The 19,043-nt window shown below is 40.4% G+C and overlaps 1 protein-coding gene across 1 annotated transcript in view; it reads left to right on the top strand.

The window, feature by feature from the left end:
- ctnnd2a (catenin (cadherin-associated protein), delta 2a) overlaps window positions 1-19,043 on the top strand; it is a 1,670,075-nt gene that overhangs the window by 1,416,927 nt on the left and 234,105 nt on the right. The window contains exon 14 of the mRNA XM_051929317.1: window positions 15,889-16,072. Coding sequence (XP_051785277.1) covers window positions 15,889-16,072 — 184 coding nt within the window. The remainder of the gene's footprint in view (window positions 1-15,888; window positions 16,073-19,043) is intronic.

Here is a 19,043-nt window from a genome sequence, read left to right as displayed (position 1 = left end):
CACAGTTGAACTCCAATCCAGGTGTAGAAACATCTCAGGGGTGATCAATACAAGGGGATGCACCTGAACCAAATTTCAAGTGTCATAGAAAAGGCTCTGAATATTGGTGTCAATGGGATATTTCAGTTTTTTTATCTTTAATGGTCTTTAGAGTCCTGGTGCTTTCTGTCTTGAGGTGAGACATGGATGCTATCCAGTGACCTGAGACAAAGACTGGACTCCTTCAGTACTGTGTGTCTTTAGAGAATCCTTGGGTACTGTTGGTTTGACTTTGTGTTGAATTAGCGGTTGCTCACGTAGTCCTGAATGAGGCACATTACCTGCATTGTGAGGGAGCGTCAGTTATGGGATGATTTCCCAGAGGGTGATCTGGCTCACTGGATCCACATTGCTGAGGACCAATTTTTTTTTTTTTGGTTGTACACTGAAATAGTACCTAATTTTGTAATAAACATCACCCATTAAAAGCACTGTCACATTATTTAGTGTTTAAACTTCTGTGTGAACACTCTAAACGCACAGTAGTCCCTTTCCTAATTCATTGTGTGTTAAAAACATCTTGAACTACATTAGGAAAATGAGCAGAATATCCACACTAAGCCTCTTTGCCAATGATTGCAATCAGAGGAAGCTACACTTGAGACACTGAATAAGAGGTAAGGCTTTAGCATTAAATGTGCATAAAGGTTCGTATGTAAGTTACGCAGCTGCCCCACATCCCACCCAATGACTTATTTTTTTTCTGTACCTTAAAAAGATGTTCATTTGCATTGTATTATAGTCTTCCTGTCCTTCAGCAAAGTCAAAAGTACAGATTTAATGGATCCAGGGAAATGGGGCTGTTCTGCTCTTACCTTATAAAACACATTTTTTTATTTAATCTGTATGATGATTACACTCCAAAAAAATTATTTTTGTAGTGGGAAAATGTTTACTTTTTAATACAGAGATTTAAAAAGATTTTAGGAACTGCCTGCTTTCATTGAATAAGAAATAATAGGCTTTTGTAAATTGTGGACACTATATGGCCAAAAGTATGTGGACACCCCACCAAACTCAGGTGTTTCAGCCCCACACATTGTTAAGAGATGCAGAAAATAGTGATGTAATAATAATAATTCATTACATTTATATAGCGCTTTTCTCAGTACTCAAAGCGCTATCCACACAGGGAGGAACCGGGAAGCAAACCCACAATCTTCCACAGTCTCCTTACTGCAAAGCAGCAGCACTACCACTGCGCCACCTGTGAGGATACAGTAATCCCTCCTCCATCGCGGGGGTTGCGTTCCAGAGCCACCCGCGAAATAAGAAAATCCGCGAAGTAGAAACCATATGTTTATATGGTTATTTTTATATTGTCATGCTTGGGTCACAGATTTGCGCAGAAACACAGGAGGTTGTAGAGTGACAGGAACGTTATTCAAACACTGCAAACAAACATTTGTCTCTTTTTCAAAAGTTTAAACTGTGCTCCATGACAAGACAGAGATGACAGTTCAGTCTCACAATTAAAAGAATGCAAACATATCTTCCTCTTCAAAGGAGCAAACAAATCAATAGGGCTGTTTGGCTTTTTAAGTATGCGAAGCACCGCGGCACAAAGCTGTTGAAGGTGGCAGCTCACACCCCCTCCGTCAGGAGCAGACAGAGAGAGAGAGAGAGAGAGAGAGATAAAAAAATCAATACGTGCCCTTCGAGCTTTTAAGTATGCAAAGCACCGGGCAGCATGTCGCTTCACGAAGCAGCTGCACAGAAGGTAGCCAACGTGAAGATAATCTTTCAGAATTTTTAGACGAGCGTCCGTATCGTCTAGGTGTGCGAACAGCCCCCCTGCTCAATCCCCCTACGTCAGGATCAGAAAAAGTCAGCGCAAGAGAGAGAGAGAAAAGTAAGCTGGGTAGCTTCTCAGCCATCTGCCAATAGCGTCCCTTGTACGAAATCAACTGGGCAAACCAACTGAGGAAGCATGTACCAGAAATTAAAAGACCCATTGTCCGCAGAAACCCGCGAAGCAGCGAAAAATCCGCGATATATATTTAAATATGCTTACATATAAAATCCGCAATGGAGTGAAGCCGCGAAAGGCGAAGCGCGACATAGCGAGGGATCACTGTAATCTCTATGGACAAACATTGTCATGGGTCATAGTGAAGAGCTCAGCGACTGTCATAAGGTGCCACCTTTGTCCTACAAGTTAGTATATGAAAATTCTTGTCTGCTAGATTTGCTGAAGTGGAAGTTTCAAGAGCTCAGTCATAAAGTGGTAGCCCTCGTAAACTCACACAGCAGGGCCGACAAATGCTGAACAACAACAGAAATGTATTTTGTGCATAATCCAAAAATCATACAAAGAATGCCTCAGTGGGATTTAACGGGGCATGTTTGTTGACAGCACACTCCTTGGTTCTCCAAGAAAAGAAGAGAAAACTCCCAGAAAAATCCCGTTTGCACTGTTGTGTGTTTTTTGTATCTCACACCCTCACACACCTTTATCGTAAGAGCGTCCCTTATCTACGATGGAGCGTTCGATCAGAAGAAAATATGAAGCCGGTTTTAAATTAAACGTCGTTGAAGTGGCGAAAGGAATTGGTAAGTGTGCTGCTGCAACAAAATTCGATGCGTCTGAGAAACTGGTGTGAGATTGGCGGAGGCAAGAAGATGTAAAAAAAAAAAATGTAAGTGTCATATTTTTGAACGGGCATATAAGTCGGGGTCTGATTTTATGATCGATTTTTTGGGCTTCAAGACCTGACTTATACGTGAGTATATACGGTACTTTGGTTACTTTCTTGATTTTCTGATTCTGAAGTGTGCAGAATTCAATTTTGCATGCATGTTCTAACTTATTGTTTTAAATGTGTGATAGTTTTTTACCACTAGTTTAATATATTTCATTTTGTGTATCGTAAGCACTACCATTTTGGGTGTTTTTCCTTTTAGTGGTGTGAACGCCAGGGGTCGCTGTCGCCCCATTAAACCCAACAGACAGATACGCAGACTCAGGATAAAAGTCCGAAGAAGTTCTTTTAATTGTTTTTCCTTCTTCAAAGTGCCTTTTAAGCACTACAGCCACCATAAACAAGTAAATAAACAACAAATCCACACAAATCTCTCCTCCACTCCTCCCAGCAAGCTCTGTCCTACTACCTCCCAACTCCAGCTCGCTTGCTGGGTTCACAGCAGTCCTTGATCTGGAAGTGCTTCTGTCCTTCCGTCCACGTGACTCGTCAGCACTTCCGGGTCAGATGGAGAACTGTATTTTTCTTCAGCCTGGAAGTACTTCTGTGCTTCTGTCCCTGTGACTTTGGAGCACGTCTGTGGCTATGTAGACAGTATGGACTCCCCAGTCTCCCTGCAGCATCTCCAGGTGGCACCCATGGTACCCAGCAGGGCTGTGTTGCCAAACTCCAAGTCCCATAGTGCCCTGTGGGCATCCGGGACACCGCTGCAGTCCAGGGAAGCTGCCATCTATCGTCCTGGGGGAGGCAGTGTCCCTGATAAGCTGCCTTCCCAATCCTTTCGTTACTGGGGCATCCTGGTTGGGATAAACTGCCGGCCATCCCTTAGAGTGGCCATATGGAAGACAGAAAACCGAATGTAAATGAAAAATCAGATTTGTTCCAAAGTGACTATAGAAACTAAATAGCATTACCAGAATACTCTCTGGAAGCAAGAACTTCCAAAAAATCTCACTTTTGCACAAAATCCTAACAGAAGAAAAGAATTTTTTCATTAATAATTGGAAACAATTACAGTACATTCCCATGTAGAATATCAGTCCAAACCTTTAATCAAATCGTAGAATAAGCAATTATATCAGAGAAAAGGCCATTCTCCTTTCTTTGGTGTTTTTAAAGATTTGCTCATGCTGCTGGCTCTCCTCTGTTTCTCTCAGGCAGGGGTTGAATTCAGCTTTGTTAAGCTTGACTTGATTGTATGTTATGTTGTTTTCTTCAAATAAGATCAATAAAAAAAGAAAAGATTTTTTAACGTTTACCGACTCACCACACTCAGAAGCTGCACATTTGAGGGACCTCCATAAGTGCTCAGTGTGCATGTCTTCATCATCGAGGCCTACGTGTTTTGTTAAAGCGACACTTTTCCCGATCTTTTGAATCGCTGCTTAACAAAATTGTTCTTAGAGTTAAATTTTGCTCCTCTGCTCAATTCTCCCCGTTAAAAAGCTGACCTGATGTAGCTCGGGTCGCTTCAAACTGAGCTTCTAGGAATCAGCAGGCTTTATTAAGTTGTATCTTATTTTCCACATTTACACTTGTCTGAGTACCTTGATAATTTATTCTGAATATAAAATTTCTAGTATCTAATGAGACCTAATGATATATCATTAAGGGGCTTTTTTCCACTTTTGTGAGCTTTACAATATGCCTTTTGATTTTCTGTAAAATGTAAGTGATCCCAGTTCAGGTTTTATATGTATGAACTAAAGACATGAAATGTTTTATCTCAGATCATTGAAAACAGCTTCACAATGTCTGCCTGGCTAATCAAAGCCTTCCCTGTGACTGACAGGTTCTTATGTTTTACCAGGAGGCAACGAACACTTAAGAATAAGCTTCTAATGCGGCTTCTCGAGTGCTAGAATACTCAAATCGTATTAAAAGCGGGCTGATGTTAAAACAGTTTTTCACCATAGGTTAAGAGTGATTATGTTCATTAAAATATTCCATTTAACAGAAATTGCCATGAGCGATAAATCTGGTGAAGGAACCATTATCCACTAAGAAATATGAAGGCTTTAGAAGAATTTGCTGGATTTGAAGAAAAAACAATATATTCAAGAATACAAATTAAAAATAAAGCAGATTTTCAATTTTCTAATGTTTATTTCAGCTATTCATAACTATCACACATTCCTAAACAATTCAGTTTCAAAAGATAACCGACTGTAATTACAGTAATAAATCACAATAATCTGTAATCTTGGTCTACTTCACTCAGAAACTAATGATGGCTAATCTTATTAAAGTCATATTTAACACTAAAGCTGTTCCAGTTTTCATAATAAATCATCAAATCTTGAAAAAAAAAGTTTATTGGAATGTCTGCTATTAGCAGTAGGAACATTTTAGCAGAGCAGTGGCTAACAGTGCTGCCTCACAGCTCCAGGACACCGGCCCAACTGTCACCTTCGTGTTCTTCCTGTACACGGCTTGTCCTCCCACATCCCAGCAGCATGCGGGTCAGATTGGTCATCAAAACTGAATTGGCACTGGGGCCTGGGATAGACTGGCAGCTTAGCTAAGGTGAACTGACTTGCAGCGCTCCTTTACGTCAGTCCATGTCAATGAAGCTACAGTGAAAAGGAGAGCAGCTTCAGGTTCCTTGGAGTTCACATCTCTGAGGACCTGACGTGGATTCAGTGTTTCCAAGCGCAGGTCAAAAAGGAAAGGCAGTGACTTCTGAGGCAACTGGGGAAAGTGAGGGTTTCCCAAGCAATTCTAAAAACTTTCTACACTGATGCTGTAGAAAGTATCCTGACAGCGAATATCGCATCCTATTTTAGCAACTGCTCTGCCTGAGACTGCAAAACCCTGCAAAGGATGGTATGAGCAGTGAAAAGCACCATCAGATCTGCTCTGCCCTCCATGCAGGTCATTTATACCAAGCGGTGTAGGGTCAGAGCAAACAAAATCAACAAGGATTCATCATACCCCAGTAACAGACTAGTTCACCTGCCGAAATTGGGCAAAAGGTTCAGCCGTCTTATATCCAAAAGAGTGGGGCTCGGGAGAAGCTTCTGTGCTCAGGCCCTAAGGCTACACAATCAGGACATCTTTTGAGCATTACCTACACACCAGTCACATGTAATGGCACCCTTGCTCCATATGTACCATTGTTTTACTCATTTATATATAGAGAGATTTATAATATAATACTACCTGTTGAGATAAACCTTCTCTCCCCTTCTCTGTGGGGTTTTCCCCCAGGTACTTCAGTTTTTTCTTCCAAGTTAGTTGTGGCTTGAAATTGTACAACCACAGTGAGCCATTGACAATCACGGCGTGTGCTCAGGACCACCGGTCCTGTAGTGTGACATCTCCACCAAGTTTATGACTAGCCGCAAAAAACATCAAACAAGTCTTACTAACAAGTTGTTGCAAGATTATAGGGGTGGGCTCTCTTGTGTGATCGTGTGTGTGTGTGTGTGTGTGTGTGTGTGTGTGTGTGTGTGTGTGTGTGTGTGTGTGTGTGTGTGTGTGTGTGTGTGTGTGTGTGTGAACTGGCAACCGATGAGTCCTGAGGAAGAAGTGCAATATAGATAGATAGATAGATAGATAGATAGATAGATAGATAGATAGATAGATAGATAGATAGATAGATAGATAGATAGATAGATAGATAGATAGAAACAGCACTATATAATAGATAGATAGATAGATAGATAGATAGATAGATAGATAGATAGATAGATAGATAGATAGATAGATAGATAGATAGATAGATAGATAGATAGATAGAAACAGCACTATATAATAGATAGATAGATAGATAGATAGATAGATAGATAGATAGATAGATAGATAGATAGATAGATAGATAGATAGATAGATAGATAGATAGATAGATAGATAGATAGATAGATAGATAGATAGATATGAAAGGCACTATATAATAGATAGAAAGAAAGAAAGAAAGAAAGAAAGAAAGAAAGAAAGAAAGAAAGAAAGAAAGAAGAAAGAAAGAAAGAAGAAAGAAAGAAAGAAGAGAAAGAAAGAAAGAAAGAAAGAAAGAAAGAAAGAAAGAAGAAAGAAAGAAAGAAAGAAAAGGCATAATATGAGAGTGAACACTGATATCCGGTCAGCTCTGCTCTTTTATATATTCAAGACAAGAAGAGATGGGGCTTCTATAAATTTGCTATAAGGTTGCCACTCGTCGTCCTGTTACCTCAGGGGTGGAAGTGGGAAGAGAAGTGAGTAACTGATCCTCGCCCAAACCCATTTCCTATTTTACCACCTTTGTGAGTCTCCAAACAGTCCGCATAATACATTTTTGACTGTTTATAACTTTTTAAATATGCATGTTGCAAAAATATAACAAGGGAACAACAATGATGGGATTTGTGGCAGAACCCCATTTAATCTTGAAATTTGCGTTAAGCCATTCTATTCTGCAGGCAGGGTATGTGTTCATAACAAATGTAATGATTCACATAATTAAATTTTAATTTCACCTTGTATAGTAATGTATATTATTAACAAGCTAGAGGCCAAACCTTAGCATTTATAATCAATAACATTAATAATCGATAACATAGATATCCAGTTAAAAAGAGATGAGGGAGTTTCTGTAACAAGGCCGCCCCGTAGCACACTCTATTGACCAATCAAGCGGGGCTTTCTGCAGGTTTGATGAAGTATCTTCTTGTTTTTCTTACTACAAACGTCAGTGGCAGCTGCTACCTAGTTATTCTCCATGATGCTTGTTTACTTTCGAGCAATGCATCATTTCTTAATCCATTATAATCCACATTGATTTCCTGCCAAATCACGTCGACCTGATAACATTTTTGTGGTACGAAAGGAAATTTAAAACTGTGCAGGAGACAGCAATTTAATTTGTCATCCCTTGCAATTTCTAGTAGCGTAACCTGACATTCTCAAGGCAACGAGATCCAGTAGCTAAAGGTATTAAGTGTGACCTGCTCTGTGACTTGAGGTATTGTAGTAGGAGACTGGCCTGAGGATTTTGGTAGCTCCAAACTGGTCGTGTGTTGGTGGGAATGCGGGTATACCTGTAAGTATGGATTCTTTTTACCTTGTGCCGGGAACTTCCAGAATAATTCATTCCTGGCAATAACCAGGTTCAAACCATTCAATCAATCAATCAAAGGCACATTTAAACACAATAAATGTTGACCAAAGTTCTTTACATAAACTCAGAATAAAATATAATGGTGCAATGGTTTTTCAGCTGTCCCTGAGGGCAAGAGAAGCATGTTCCAACTATACTGGACCATTTATGGTGGACAAAAATGTGGCATGAGCTGATCTGTGGGACAATCCTTCCCTGAGATAAAATTAATGGAATTAAATATAAGAACAGTAAAATTTCCTGCAGTCAGGAATTATGAATTCCCTAAGACTTGCCCACCACTGATTCAAAAGTAGGTACTCACCTTTCCTGATACAGAAAGTATATTTTTGCTTTGTGCCCTGCCTCACCATAACTTATTGCTTATGGGGGAGGAGCAAAAGCTTTAGATACGTCAAACATTTCGATCTCCAGTTTTCAACGTATCTCGACGTTTATGATACCAAAAACATTGACATTGTCTGTGTCTATGTGTGTGTGTGTGTGTGTGTGTGTGTTTGTCTGTGTATCACAGTTTCTTGAGGAAGGTCTAGAGCTAAAGCGGCTGGACAGAAAAATATCAAACTCGAAACTTAAGCCTGTTATGAGATGACAATGTGCTGATTAGGTTTTGTGCCAAATCATGCAAGAGAAATTGGCATGCTACAGGAACCCTCAAATACTGTAATTCTCCAATTAATTATGAATACTTATCATCCATTGCCATCATAAAGACCTGTTTTATAATCAGAAAGATCAGCATCAGAGCGGTAAATAATTACTGAAATGTTACAGAATAGATTCGAGTAACTTGGTTCTTAGGCCGTGAAGCCTACTGACGCTCACATCTGAATTTTTTTTCTTTGACTCTTTTGCTCATTCACCGCTACAGCTGCAACACTAAACCATGTGGATTACTGCACAGCCCTCTGTGTGATACTATTAAAGAGATAAGCTCACATATTACACTAACTGTAGATCGCACACAAGCCCATACAAAAAGATATTACCTTTAAAACACGAATACACCAACATATTTCCAGTTTCCTTCTGCGTGCGCCTTTTTTTGTTTAATTGTGAAACTTTCCACTAATTTTTTAGCCCCCTATTAGAATCAGCATAACATACTTGGGGGTCTCTATCCCATCCAACACTGGCTGATACAGCTTTATGATGTCAAGCTGGCCTCACAAAGCATCATGAGGCACTGGGAAAAACTGTCAAACCTGGCCACATAATGAATTTCCAGGAAAATATCCGATGAAACAAAGTCACCTGCAAACTCAGCGTATTTGCTGTGAAAAACCCTTTGGCAAATAATTGGAGTCAAGCAGCTGCACTTTTGAAGCGAGCTGTATATGGGACAGGGAAGACTGACTAACGTTCAAAAGAGAGAGAATTTCAATGGTCAAGAAGAGGAGAAAGGAAAGAGCAGATTTCAGTGTGGCAATCTTCTGAAGCTAAAAGAAACTGCTTTCGCCACACTGCTAATTTGATTGTCAATTGATGGGTGAATGGATGGTAATGTATTTTAAAGTGCATTTATTCATAATATAAATGGTGGATTTCGGGGAGAAGGCTTTCAGATATCATTACAGCCAAACCGTGTGATTAAAAGGGTTTTTACAAAAGTGAGAAAAGATGGAAGCAATCAAGAGATTGCAGTTTATTGATTTTTTTCCCTGAACCAATAAATAAGGCAATAGATAAAAACTCAGTTTAGACCCAACTGCAGATAGACAAGAGTTTTTATTTCAGTCTTCCCTTAAAGGTCACACTGCGGTTATCACCCTCTTGCTGGTCATTACCACTCTCTTCACACCGATTGATGAAGACACTCTGCTCTGTTGACATGCTGGTACCCCATTCGTTCAGGTGTTGGTAGTCCGCACACAATGTGGCTGTCATGCTCTGATTCTGTTAAGCACTCATCACAACCAATTCTCAAGTGATTTCTGATTTCTAGGCTGGAAGAACAGTATTTAAACTCTTTTTTGATTTCTATTGTAAATCACTGACTCTTCATTTTGTTTCTTGGCAGCAATTTCTAATTTACTTACAGGGTATTTATTTGTTTATCCTATGACAAAGAATAACTTCAAATGCAATACAATATACTGTATGTATGTCAAAAGTCAATATTAACTGTACACTGCTATACGAATGTATAAGTAACTGTATAAAACAGTAGAATTTACTTTGAAATCAATAAAATGTTCAGGTGTTTTATCTATGCAATAGCAGATGGGGCTGCGTCAGCATATCTGTCCACTCACTATTGTGGGGCATGCGTTCTTACTATAATGAAGAACAAAATGGGGAACATTTCATTAGGAGCAATGCAGGTACATTCTGGGCTAGAACATACTCCCCAAGTAAAAAGAGAGTCGCATGTCCAGTACGGATTCTGTTAGCAGATTCTTTCAAATCCATCTCTTTTATAGTATAGCAGTGAATACAGTTGGGTGTTGTTTGAGTCCAGGACTCTTCCCATTCCTTCTGTATATCACAATTCTTTGCACACAGGGTCCCTGCTGATCTAAGGAGGCCCTTGGAATATTGTGACATATGGGCAGTTGGAAATTTCCAGCCATTTTCCTGTATTCCCATGGTAAGGCGTTTGGGAGTGAAATGTGGCAAGCCACAAAACAGGAGTTGTCTTGATGCAACCAGTAATAATAGGCCTATTTGTGTTAAGTTGCATATCCAGGTTTCTAAAGCGATATTTAGCCACACGGGTGCCCCATATTCCGCTGCACTGAACGTGAGCCCCAGAGCTGAATATCTCAGTGTTGTAGCTCTAGCATCCCAAGATATTCTGCACAGTCAAATTCAAATCAAATTTATATTTGTCACATACAAATTATACATACAGTACAATATGCAGTGAAATGATAAGTTGCAGGGCGGCACGGTGGTGCAGAGCTAGCGCTGCTGCCTGGCAATTAGGAGACCCGGGTTCGCTTCCCTGGGTCCTCCCTGCATGGAAGTTTGCATGTTCTCCCCGTGTCTGCGTGGGTTTCCTCCCACAGTCGAAAGACATGCAGGTTAGGTGCATTAGCGATTCTAAATTGTCCCTAGTGTGTGTGCTTGGTGTGTGTGTGTGTGTGTTTGCACTCTGCGGTGGGCTGGCACCCTGCCTGGGGTTTGTTTCATGCCTTGCACCCTGTCTTGGCAGGGTTTGGCTCCAGCAGACCCCCGTGACCCTGTAGTTAGGATATAGCAGGGTTGGATAATGGATGGATGATAAGTTGCTCATCTCCAGTCAGTGTGCCTTGAAAAGAATATACATAATAGTACATAATTGTTACATAATAGCAAATGAGGCATTTTTGTAGTACCTAAACTAAAGGGTTACCTGTGCTTTTAATGTTATGTCATGGTCTCTCTCTAAAACCTGCTGACAAACCAAATTTTGGTGCAATAATATTGAATTGAGGTGATCTCTAGGGCGGCACAGGTGGCGTGGTGGGTAGCGCTGCTGCCTCACAGTTAGGAGACCCGGGTTCACTTTCCGGGTCCTCCCTGCGTGGAGTTTGCATGTTCTCCCCGTGTCTGCATGGGTTTCCTCCTTGTGCTCCGGTTTCCTCCCACAGTGCCAAAGACATGCAGGTTAGGTGCATTGGTGATTCTAAATTGTCCCTAGTGTGTCCTTGGTGTGTGCTGTGTGTGTGGGTGTGTGTGTGTGCCCTGCGGTGGGCTGGTACCCTGCCCGGGGTTTATTTCCTGCCTTGTGCCCTGTGTTGGCTGGGATTGGCTCCAGCAGACCCCCGTAACCCTGTAGTTAGGATATAGCAGGGTTGAAAAATGGATGGATGGGTGATCTCTAAATGTTCTCCATGTAGGCATATTGATGAGTGGACTTTGCAATGGACTGGCACCCTTTTGCCAAGATATGTTTTGTCTCCTTATGCTATGACCCAACAGTGGACTGACATCCCATCAAGGGTTGGTTAGAAAATAAGAACATGAGAAATTTGTCAAATGAGAGGAGGCCATTCAGTCCATCAAGCTTGTTGGTTTACCTCATAGCTAAGCTGTCCCAATTCTTTCTGCCCCCATTTTTCCACAACCATGAGTATTGAATTAAAGAGGTCTGAAGATGGAAGGATGGAGCTCCTTCCAGTTAAATTTCTTACAAAACTTTACTGTGGCTACTAAAAGACATGCTAGTGGTACTGATATTATATTATATGATATTACTGATATTATATTGTGGTTACAGAATATAAACAAAAATATAAAGAGGTCCAAATGAAATACTGGAATAAAAATATATCCACAAATATGATGAAAAATAAAAGCAAACTATATGACTTTTGAGTGCAAGCAAAAAAAAACTTAACTGGTAGTTACGGTAAATGATTGGGAGAGCAAAGTGAATGGAAACGTAATTTCTGCCATCAATGAATCCACTTCAAAGACAGAGGGGTGGGGGCCTCTCATTTTCGCAAGGTAATTGACAAAAAATGGAAGTATGACACCTAAAATTAAAGTTTAGCTTCTTGTCTAGTAATAACACGTTGAGCAAAACAAGAAATCAGGCAACTTGTTTCTCGTGCTATCTGAGTGATGATAATGTACATATAGTCGCAGCATCCAGTAATCATGTAATGTGGAGAAGATGAAGCTTGGAGAACAAAAAAAGAAAAACTCCCACTCAATTCATTTTGTCTTTTTTTTTTTTTACAAATCCAATCTATTCCTGATCTTTACAGTTGTATAGATCAGATTATAAACACATCCTAACTGTGATCATTAATAATCAGTCATCTTTCTTCTTATTATCTGTTCAGATAAAGCTATCCAGACCAGCAAGTTTAATTGAAAAGATTAAGAAGGAGGGGGTTGAATGTTATTTCTTAACCTTATTCCTAGCATCCGTCTATTTTCTGAACTCATATTATTTTAACCTTTAAATCTTTATTCTGAAAACTGTGCCTTAGCAAGACAGATAGACAGACAGACAGAGCGGATTCAGAAGGTACACAAACTCCTTCACTTTCTTCATGTTTATTGAGTTGTGGACAGTGTCTCTATTAGTTACAGTCTTCTTGATTTCAGAATTGGTGCGACAGTATTTAACTACATCTAATGTGCTCATTACTTTTCTTACAAGATTGATTACAAGAAGCTTGCAAGTTGTTTTTGTAAAACTGACTTATAGACCCTCGTTGTTCTGAAGCATTGTCATGTGTGGCATTCATGAAAGCCAATCTTAAGTCTTATTGGATTTGTAAAAGTGATTAGATTTTTGTCTTCTGCTTAATGCACCACCTAATACCATTCTAGCTTTGCAACTTATTTTTTTATCTTCCTTAATAAAGGGACAAGTGTCTGTGTGTGTGTGTGTCAGTGTCTCTGTGTGTGCCTCCAATTGCTATGCTAGTTGGAATGCGATTCGTTAAATGAGTGCTAATATTATGATGTACTGTTTGTTGGAATGAAAAATGTAATGTATCTATATATATAAAATCCCTATGTGCGTCCAGGTGTCCATGTGTGGGTGTCTTCTGATGAAGTGCGCATGCGCGGGGCATGGTGCGATGCGCAATATTACTGTCAGAGAAAGTTAGAGGCGTTTAACGGAAATACAAACCAGTATTACTGTGAGAGGAAATTAAAGGTACACAATACAGTGACGCATATTACAGCCACATACAAGCCAGTATTACTGTCAGAGGAGATTAAAGGCATAGTACCGACGCGCACACCTGTATTACCGCCAGAGAAAATTAAAGGTATATTACAGACGTACAAGCCAGCGGACGTACAAGACGGTATCCTTCAATAAGGGCGCGCACAAAAAGGCGAGCCTCAAAAGGGCGACCTCAATTGGTTGCAACGAATAAAGGTGCTCGTAAATAAAGATCTGCACCTTTGTTGCTCTTCACATATTCCAGAGCCATTTGAACTAAATTATCTACGAACGCCTTTATTCGCCGAGCTCAATTGAGGTCGCCCTTTTGAAGCTCGCCTTTTTGTGCGCGCCCTTATTGAATAGAGCCACACAATACACGGCAGCAGCCCACGAACAACGGTCAGCTCAGCAAGTAAACATCAACAAAAGAAAGGCTGAAAGACAAAGAAAAATACGACCAACAAAAAGAATGAGGTCAAAGTCCCTTGCCATTTAATATAGACTGTTCCTACTAATATTTATGCACTACTGTTCTAGCGCCCGTTATTGTAACGGGCTAAATGACTAGTTACAGTATATTATTGCATGCATTACAATAAGATGCTGCAGATGTTCTATCAGACGGTTGTGGCGAGCGCCCTCTTCTACGTGGTGGTGTGCTGGGGAGGCAGCATTAAGAAGAAGGACGCCTCACGCCTGGACAAACTGGTGAGGAAAGCAGGCTCTATTGTAGGCATGGAGCTGGACAGTTTGACATTCGTGGCATAGCGATGGGCGCTGAGCAGATTCCTGTCAATCATGGAGAATCCACTGCATCCACTAAACAGGATCATCTCCAGACAGCAGAGCAGCTTCAGCGACAGACTGCTGTCACTGTCCTGCTCCACTGACAGACTGAGGAGATCATTCCTCCCCCAAACTATGCGACTCTTCAGTTCCACCCGTGGGGGGGGGGTAAACATTAACATTATTCTAAGTTATTGTCTGTTTTTACCTGCATTTTTATTACTCTTTAATTTAATATTTATTACTCTTTAATTTAATATTGTTTTTGTATCAGTATGCTGCTGCTGGAGTATGTGAATTTCTCCTTGGGATTAATAAAGTATCTATCTATCTATCTATCTAGTATTTTATCCACCTTAATAATAGGGCATGTGTGTCTGTGAATCATCCATTTTCTGTGTCTCTGTTATATGTCATGTATATTAGATAAGACTTTTTTGTCACCATTGGGAAATGAATTTATAATATTAATATATAATATATTATAATAAAGGCAGCACGGTGGCGCAGTGGTAGCGCTGCTGCCTCGCAGTAAAGGAGACCCGGGTTCGCTTTGCTGCGTGGAGTTTGCATGTTCTCCCCGTGTCTGCGTGGGATTTCTCCCTCAGTCCAAAGACATGCAGGTTAGGTGCATTGACGATTCTAAGTTGTCCCTAGTGTGTGCTTGGTGTGTGTGTGCATGTGCCCTGTGGTGGGCCGCCAGCCCGGGGTTTGTTTCCTGCCTTGTGCCTTGTATTGGCTGGGATTGGTTCCAGCAGACTCCCATGACCCTGTAGTTAGGATATAGCGGGTTGGATAATGGATGGATGGATATTATAATAAAAACAAACCACACCTCACCCCCATCCCAAAATATATATAAGAACTTCTGGCTTGGATAACAGAGAGCTGTTGCCATCATAACAGGCTTGTAGATGATGGTATGACAGGTCAGACCTGCTCAGATTGTGCCACCTCTTTAAATTAAAAGCGCTGCTCTGGAGTGTAGTGTCCATGTGAGGAAGATGCTGATAGATGCCTGTTTCTTTATGTGAAGTCCCCATCATTCATACATATTGGTACACAGTGAATCATTAGTGTTAAGATTAGGTAAGTTATTTCCCTGGGCAGTAATGTGGATTAATTCCATCAATATTTCAATAAATGCATCACACATTTTATTTCTAATTATACTGTCCTCCCTTTCTAACCATTGCTTATTCACATAAATCTCTGTTCCCCCTATTGTTTTTTTCACTAAACCTATCCAGTATTAAAATAGCATCTGAAATAAGAAGTGTCAGCCAGTTCTCTGCAGTACCAAAAATGTCACAGTATGTGAACTTGCCATGAAATGTAAAAGTTGATAACAACTTATATAAAAGCAGTGGAACAATTCCCATTTGGTATGGGGTTTGTAAAAGCTGTGCTATTGTGTGTAATGTGCCATCTATTGAAATGGAAAATACAATGCATCTTATTGCTACATGCATTACAAAATACATTCCAATAGATGTTGCACTGCAAATTTGGATTTCAACCCCTCTTAGGCAGGTAGCACGGCTAGGTATATTTAAACAGATACAACTAAATTCTGACAAAACTGTGGCATTTCACAGTTTCTTAACAATAATGCATTGATTGATTTTTATTTTCTTTCATTACAGGAGTGCTCTGGAATTTATCCTCATGCGATGCCCTTAAGATGCCAATAATCCAGGATGCCCTTGCTGTGCTGACAAATTCTGTGATCATCCCCCACTCAGGGTGGGACTCCTCACCTCACCAAGATGATCGCAAGATGCAGCTTCACTCATCACAGGTGTTGCGCAATGCAACAGGCTGCTTGAGGTCAGTCTTTGCCATTTTTACGTAACATGTGTCGTCTAATCAACATTTCACATGTGACTCGCTTGCCTTGAATTGTTTATGAACCCGAGGCACCACTCCACCCCAGCCATCAGGCCACATAGCGGCCATCTAGCATCCAGGGGGAGGTATTGCAGTGTCCAGGTCTGCTCCCCCTGAATATAATGTGCAGATCCTCACAGGTGGCGCAGTGGTAGTGCTGCTGCTTTGCAGTAAGGAGACTGTGGAAGACTGTGGGTTCGGTTCCTCCCTGTGTGGATAGCACTTTGAGTACTGAGAAAAGCGCTATATAAATGTAATGAATTATTATTATTTATTATTAGGGTGTCCCAGCTGGGCATGGATGCCAGCCACCTGCCACAACATCTACTGTAATTAGGAATTTTGGAATAAAACAACATTTATCTTTTCCTACTAGATGTTTTTAAAAGTTGAAATTTCATAGTATGAACGCTGAAGTCGAAAAACAACGGGTAAAACACCAATTTAAAAATAAAAAGCAATTTCTTTATTCTTGGTGAGTTAAAAAGACTGCGAGACTGCCCCAACCCCAGCTCAGTCAACTGATTTGGGTTCAGACTGACTAACTAAAAAGAAAAAATGTTCTCTCTTTTATCACCTAGCTTGTTCATTAGATACAAGAGAGAACAGAAAAAAAACATAGCAGTTCATTTTGAGGTCATACATAGATTATGGTTACATCTTAATTTATGACATACAGGAGTATACCAAAACAAAGAACTATCAGGCACTTGCATTCCTAAGGAATACGCCCTTCTCATTATACTGTATGTACACACGACCAATTTAAGCAGTTTCTTATAGTTCATTACATTAGTTATAAAGAGATTACATTCTTCTAGTTTTAATATCTTCATTAGATTATATTTGTTGGGTTAGATTAATAATCCTTATTTATTAATTCATAAGTGACATGTTTTCTTATAATATTAAACAAGAGTAAAGAAACGATCACATTGATTTATAATATCACGGGATTAATAAAGTATCTATCTATCTATCTATCTATCTATCTATCTATCTATCTATCTATCTATCTATCTATCTATCTATCTATCTATCTATCTATCTATCTATCTATCTATCTATCTATCTATCTATCTATCTATCTATCACAGGGTGTTCTGTTAGTATCAAGAGGTCAGCATTTTCTCATAGAAGAATGTAAGTTAATCATATAATTTGTGATAAGCTGCCCGGACACAGACAGACGGACACCATATTCAAGTCCACCACACGTTTATTATACATAATATTTACAGTAAAGTAAAGTGCACAAACCCAGTGCACAAAGCACCAATCACCCCTTCAAGTCCTGGCCACTCAACAATGCCTTTCTCAGTCTCTTTGGTCCGCTTCCACTCCTCTCCAACACGTTTCGTCTTCTTCCTCCCGACTCTCACTCCTCACTGGAGGGAGGCGGCCCCTTTTATATGCCCCGGATGGGCTCCAGGTGCATCTTCAGGGCTTCCGTAGCCACACCCCTGTGTGGCGGAAGCTCCCAATGTGAAGCCGGAAGTCCACCGGGTGCCCTCAAGTCTCTTCCCCCCAGCACTTCCCAGTGTGGCGGAAGTACTGAGGGCCAATGTTCCCAAGGCATCGGGGCGCCCCCTGGTGGTGACCACGGGCCCCTACAGGGTTGAGCTTCTAAGCTCCGTACCCGTGGTCCCCAAAGCCACCAGGGAGGACGCCCCCTCGTGTCCTGGAGGAGGCACAAGCCCTCCTCCACTCCTCCTAGGCGTCCCGGCCGGGCATGGACGCCCGCCGGGCACCACAAATTCTGTGCACTGTATTCAAAAGATCACCTTTTATTTAACAAATACTTTAGTGAATTTAAACTATCTCATTAACCTTCTTGCCATACAATAAACACCTCCTCTTACTTCGAAAATAACATTCAAACAATATCCGCCTGTGCTTAAAATACAAACAGTGGGAGAAATTTTAAAAGAAACATCTCACTGTTTTATTTTTAAAAAAATCTGCAAGTTTATTATAATAAGAAATATTTAAAATCAATCCACACTAGAACTTTTAAGTTGACTAAACTGCAGCTACTTTTAATCCAGTAGTCCTTCACATAGTTATATTATGCACAACTGCAGCCTGGGAAATGCTGACCCCTAGTGGCTTCCTGCATCTCACAGATAGAGGGATTTGGTCATTTCTACGATGACAAAATGAATGTCTATTACTTGTGATCTCCAGGGAAGGATGAGAATTTGGGAGCTAAGTGGCCAATTCAGTGCACCTCAGTGATGGAGGTTCGTCTGTGAGCTTTAGAATCCCTCTTTGGGGCACAGATCATAACATTAAAGTGAAAGGCCTCATATAGTGCCTTTCAGATCTATCTATCTATTATATAGTGCCCTTTCTATCTATCTATCTATCTATCTATCTATCTATCTATCTATCTATCTATCTATCTATCTATCTATCTATCTATCTATCTATCTATCTATCACAGGGTGTTCTGTTAGTATCAAGAGGTCAGCATTTTCTCATAGAAGAATGTAAGTTAATCATATAATTCTGTGCACAAGCTTAATTCCTTTTCAACCTAAATGAAGAACAAATTCATATAGAATTAATAAATCATATAGCTCTCTGCCACATGATTAATACAAAATACAGTCATTGGTATTTGTGAATTAAATAAGTCTGCCCTGCCCGGGGTCTGCTTCCTGCCTTGCGCCCTGTGTTGGCTGGGATTGGCTCCAGCAGAGCCCCGTAAACCCTGTAGTGAGGATATAGCAGGTTGGATAATGGATGGATGGATAGATACTTATAATCATTACAGTTAATAATGTTTTTTCTGCTTTCTCAATAGCGTTATGCTCTGATGTCATCTTGTTTTGGATTATAGTCCCACCATTATATGGGTCCTGTTTAATAAGTCCTGCTCCCAGTTTCAGAAGTCGCAGATGGTTAA

The sequence above is a fragment of the Erpetoichthys calabaricus genome, chromosome 6 (assembly GCF_900747795.2).
Source record: "Erpetoichthys calabaricus chromosome 6, fErpCal1.3, whole genome shotgun sequence".
NCBI classification, from domain to species: Eukaryota; Metazoa; Chordata; class Cladistia; order Polypteriformes; family Polypteridae; genus Erpetoichthys; species Erpetoichthys calabaricus.
Note: the sequence above shows the minus strand (reverse complement) of the source record. Positions and strands in the feature narration are given on the sequence as shown.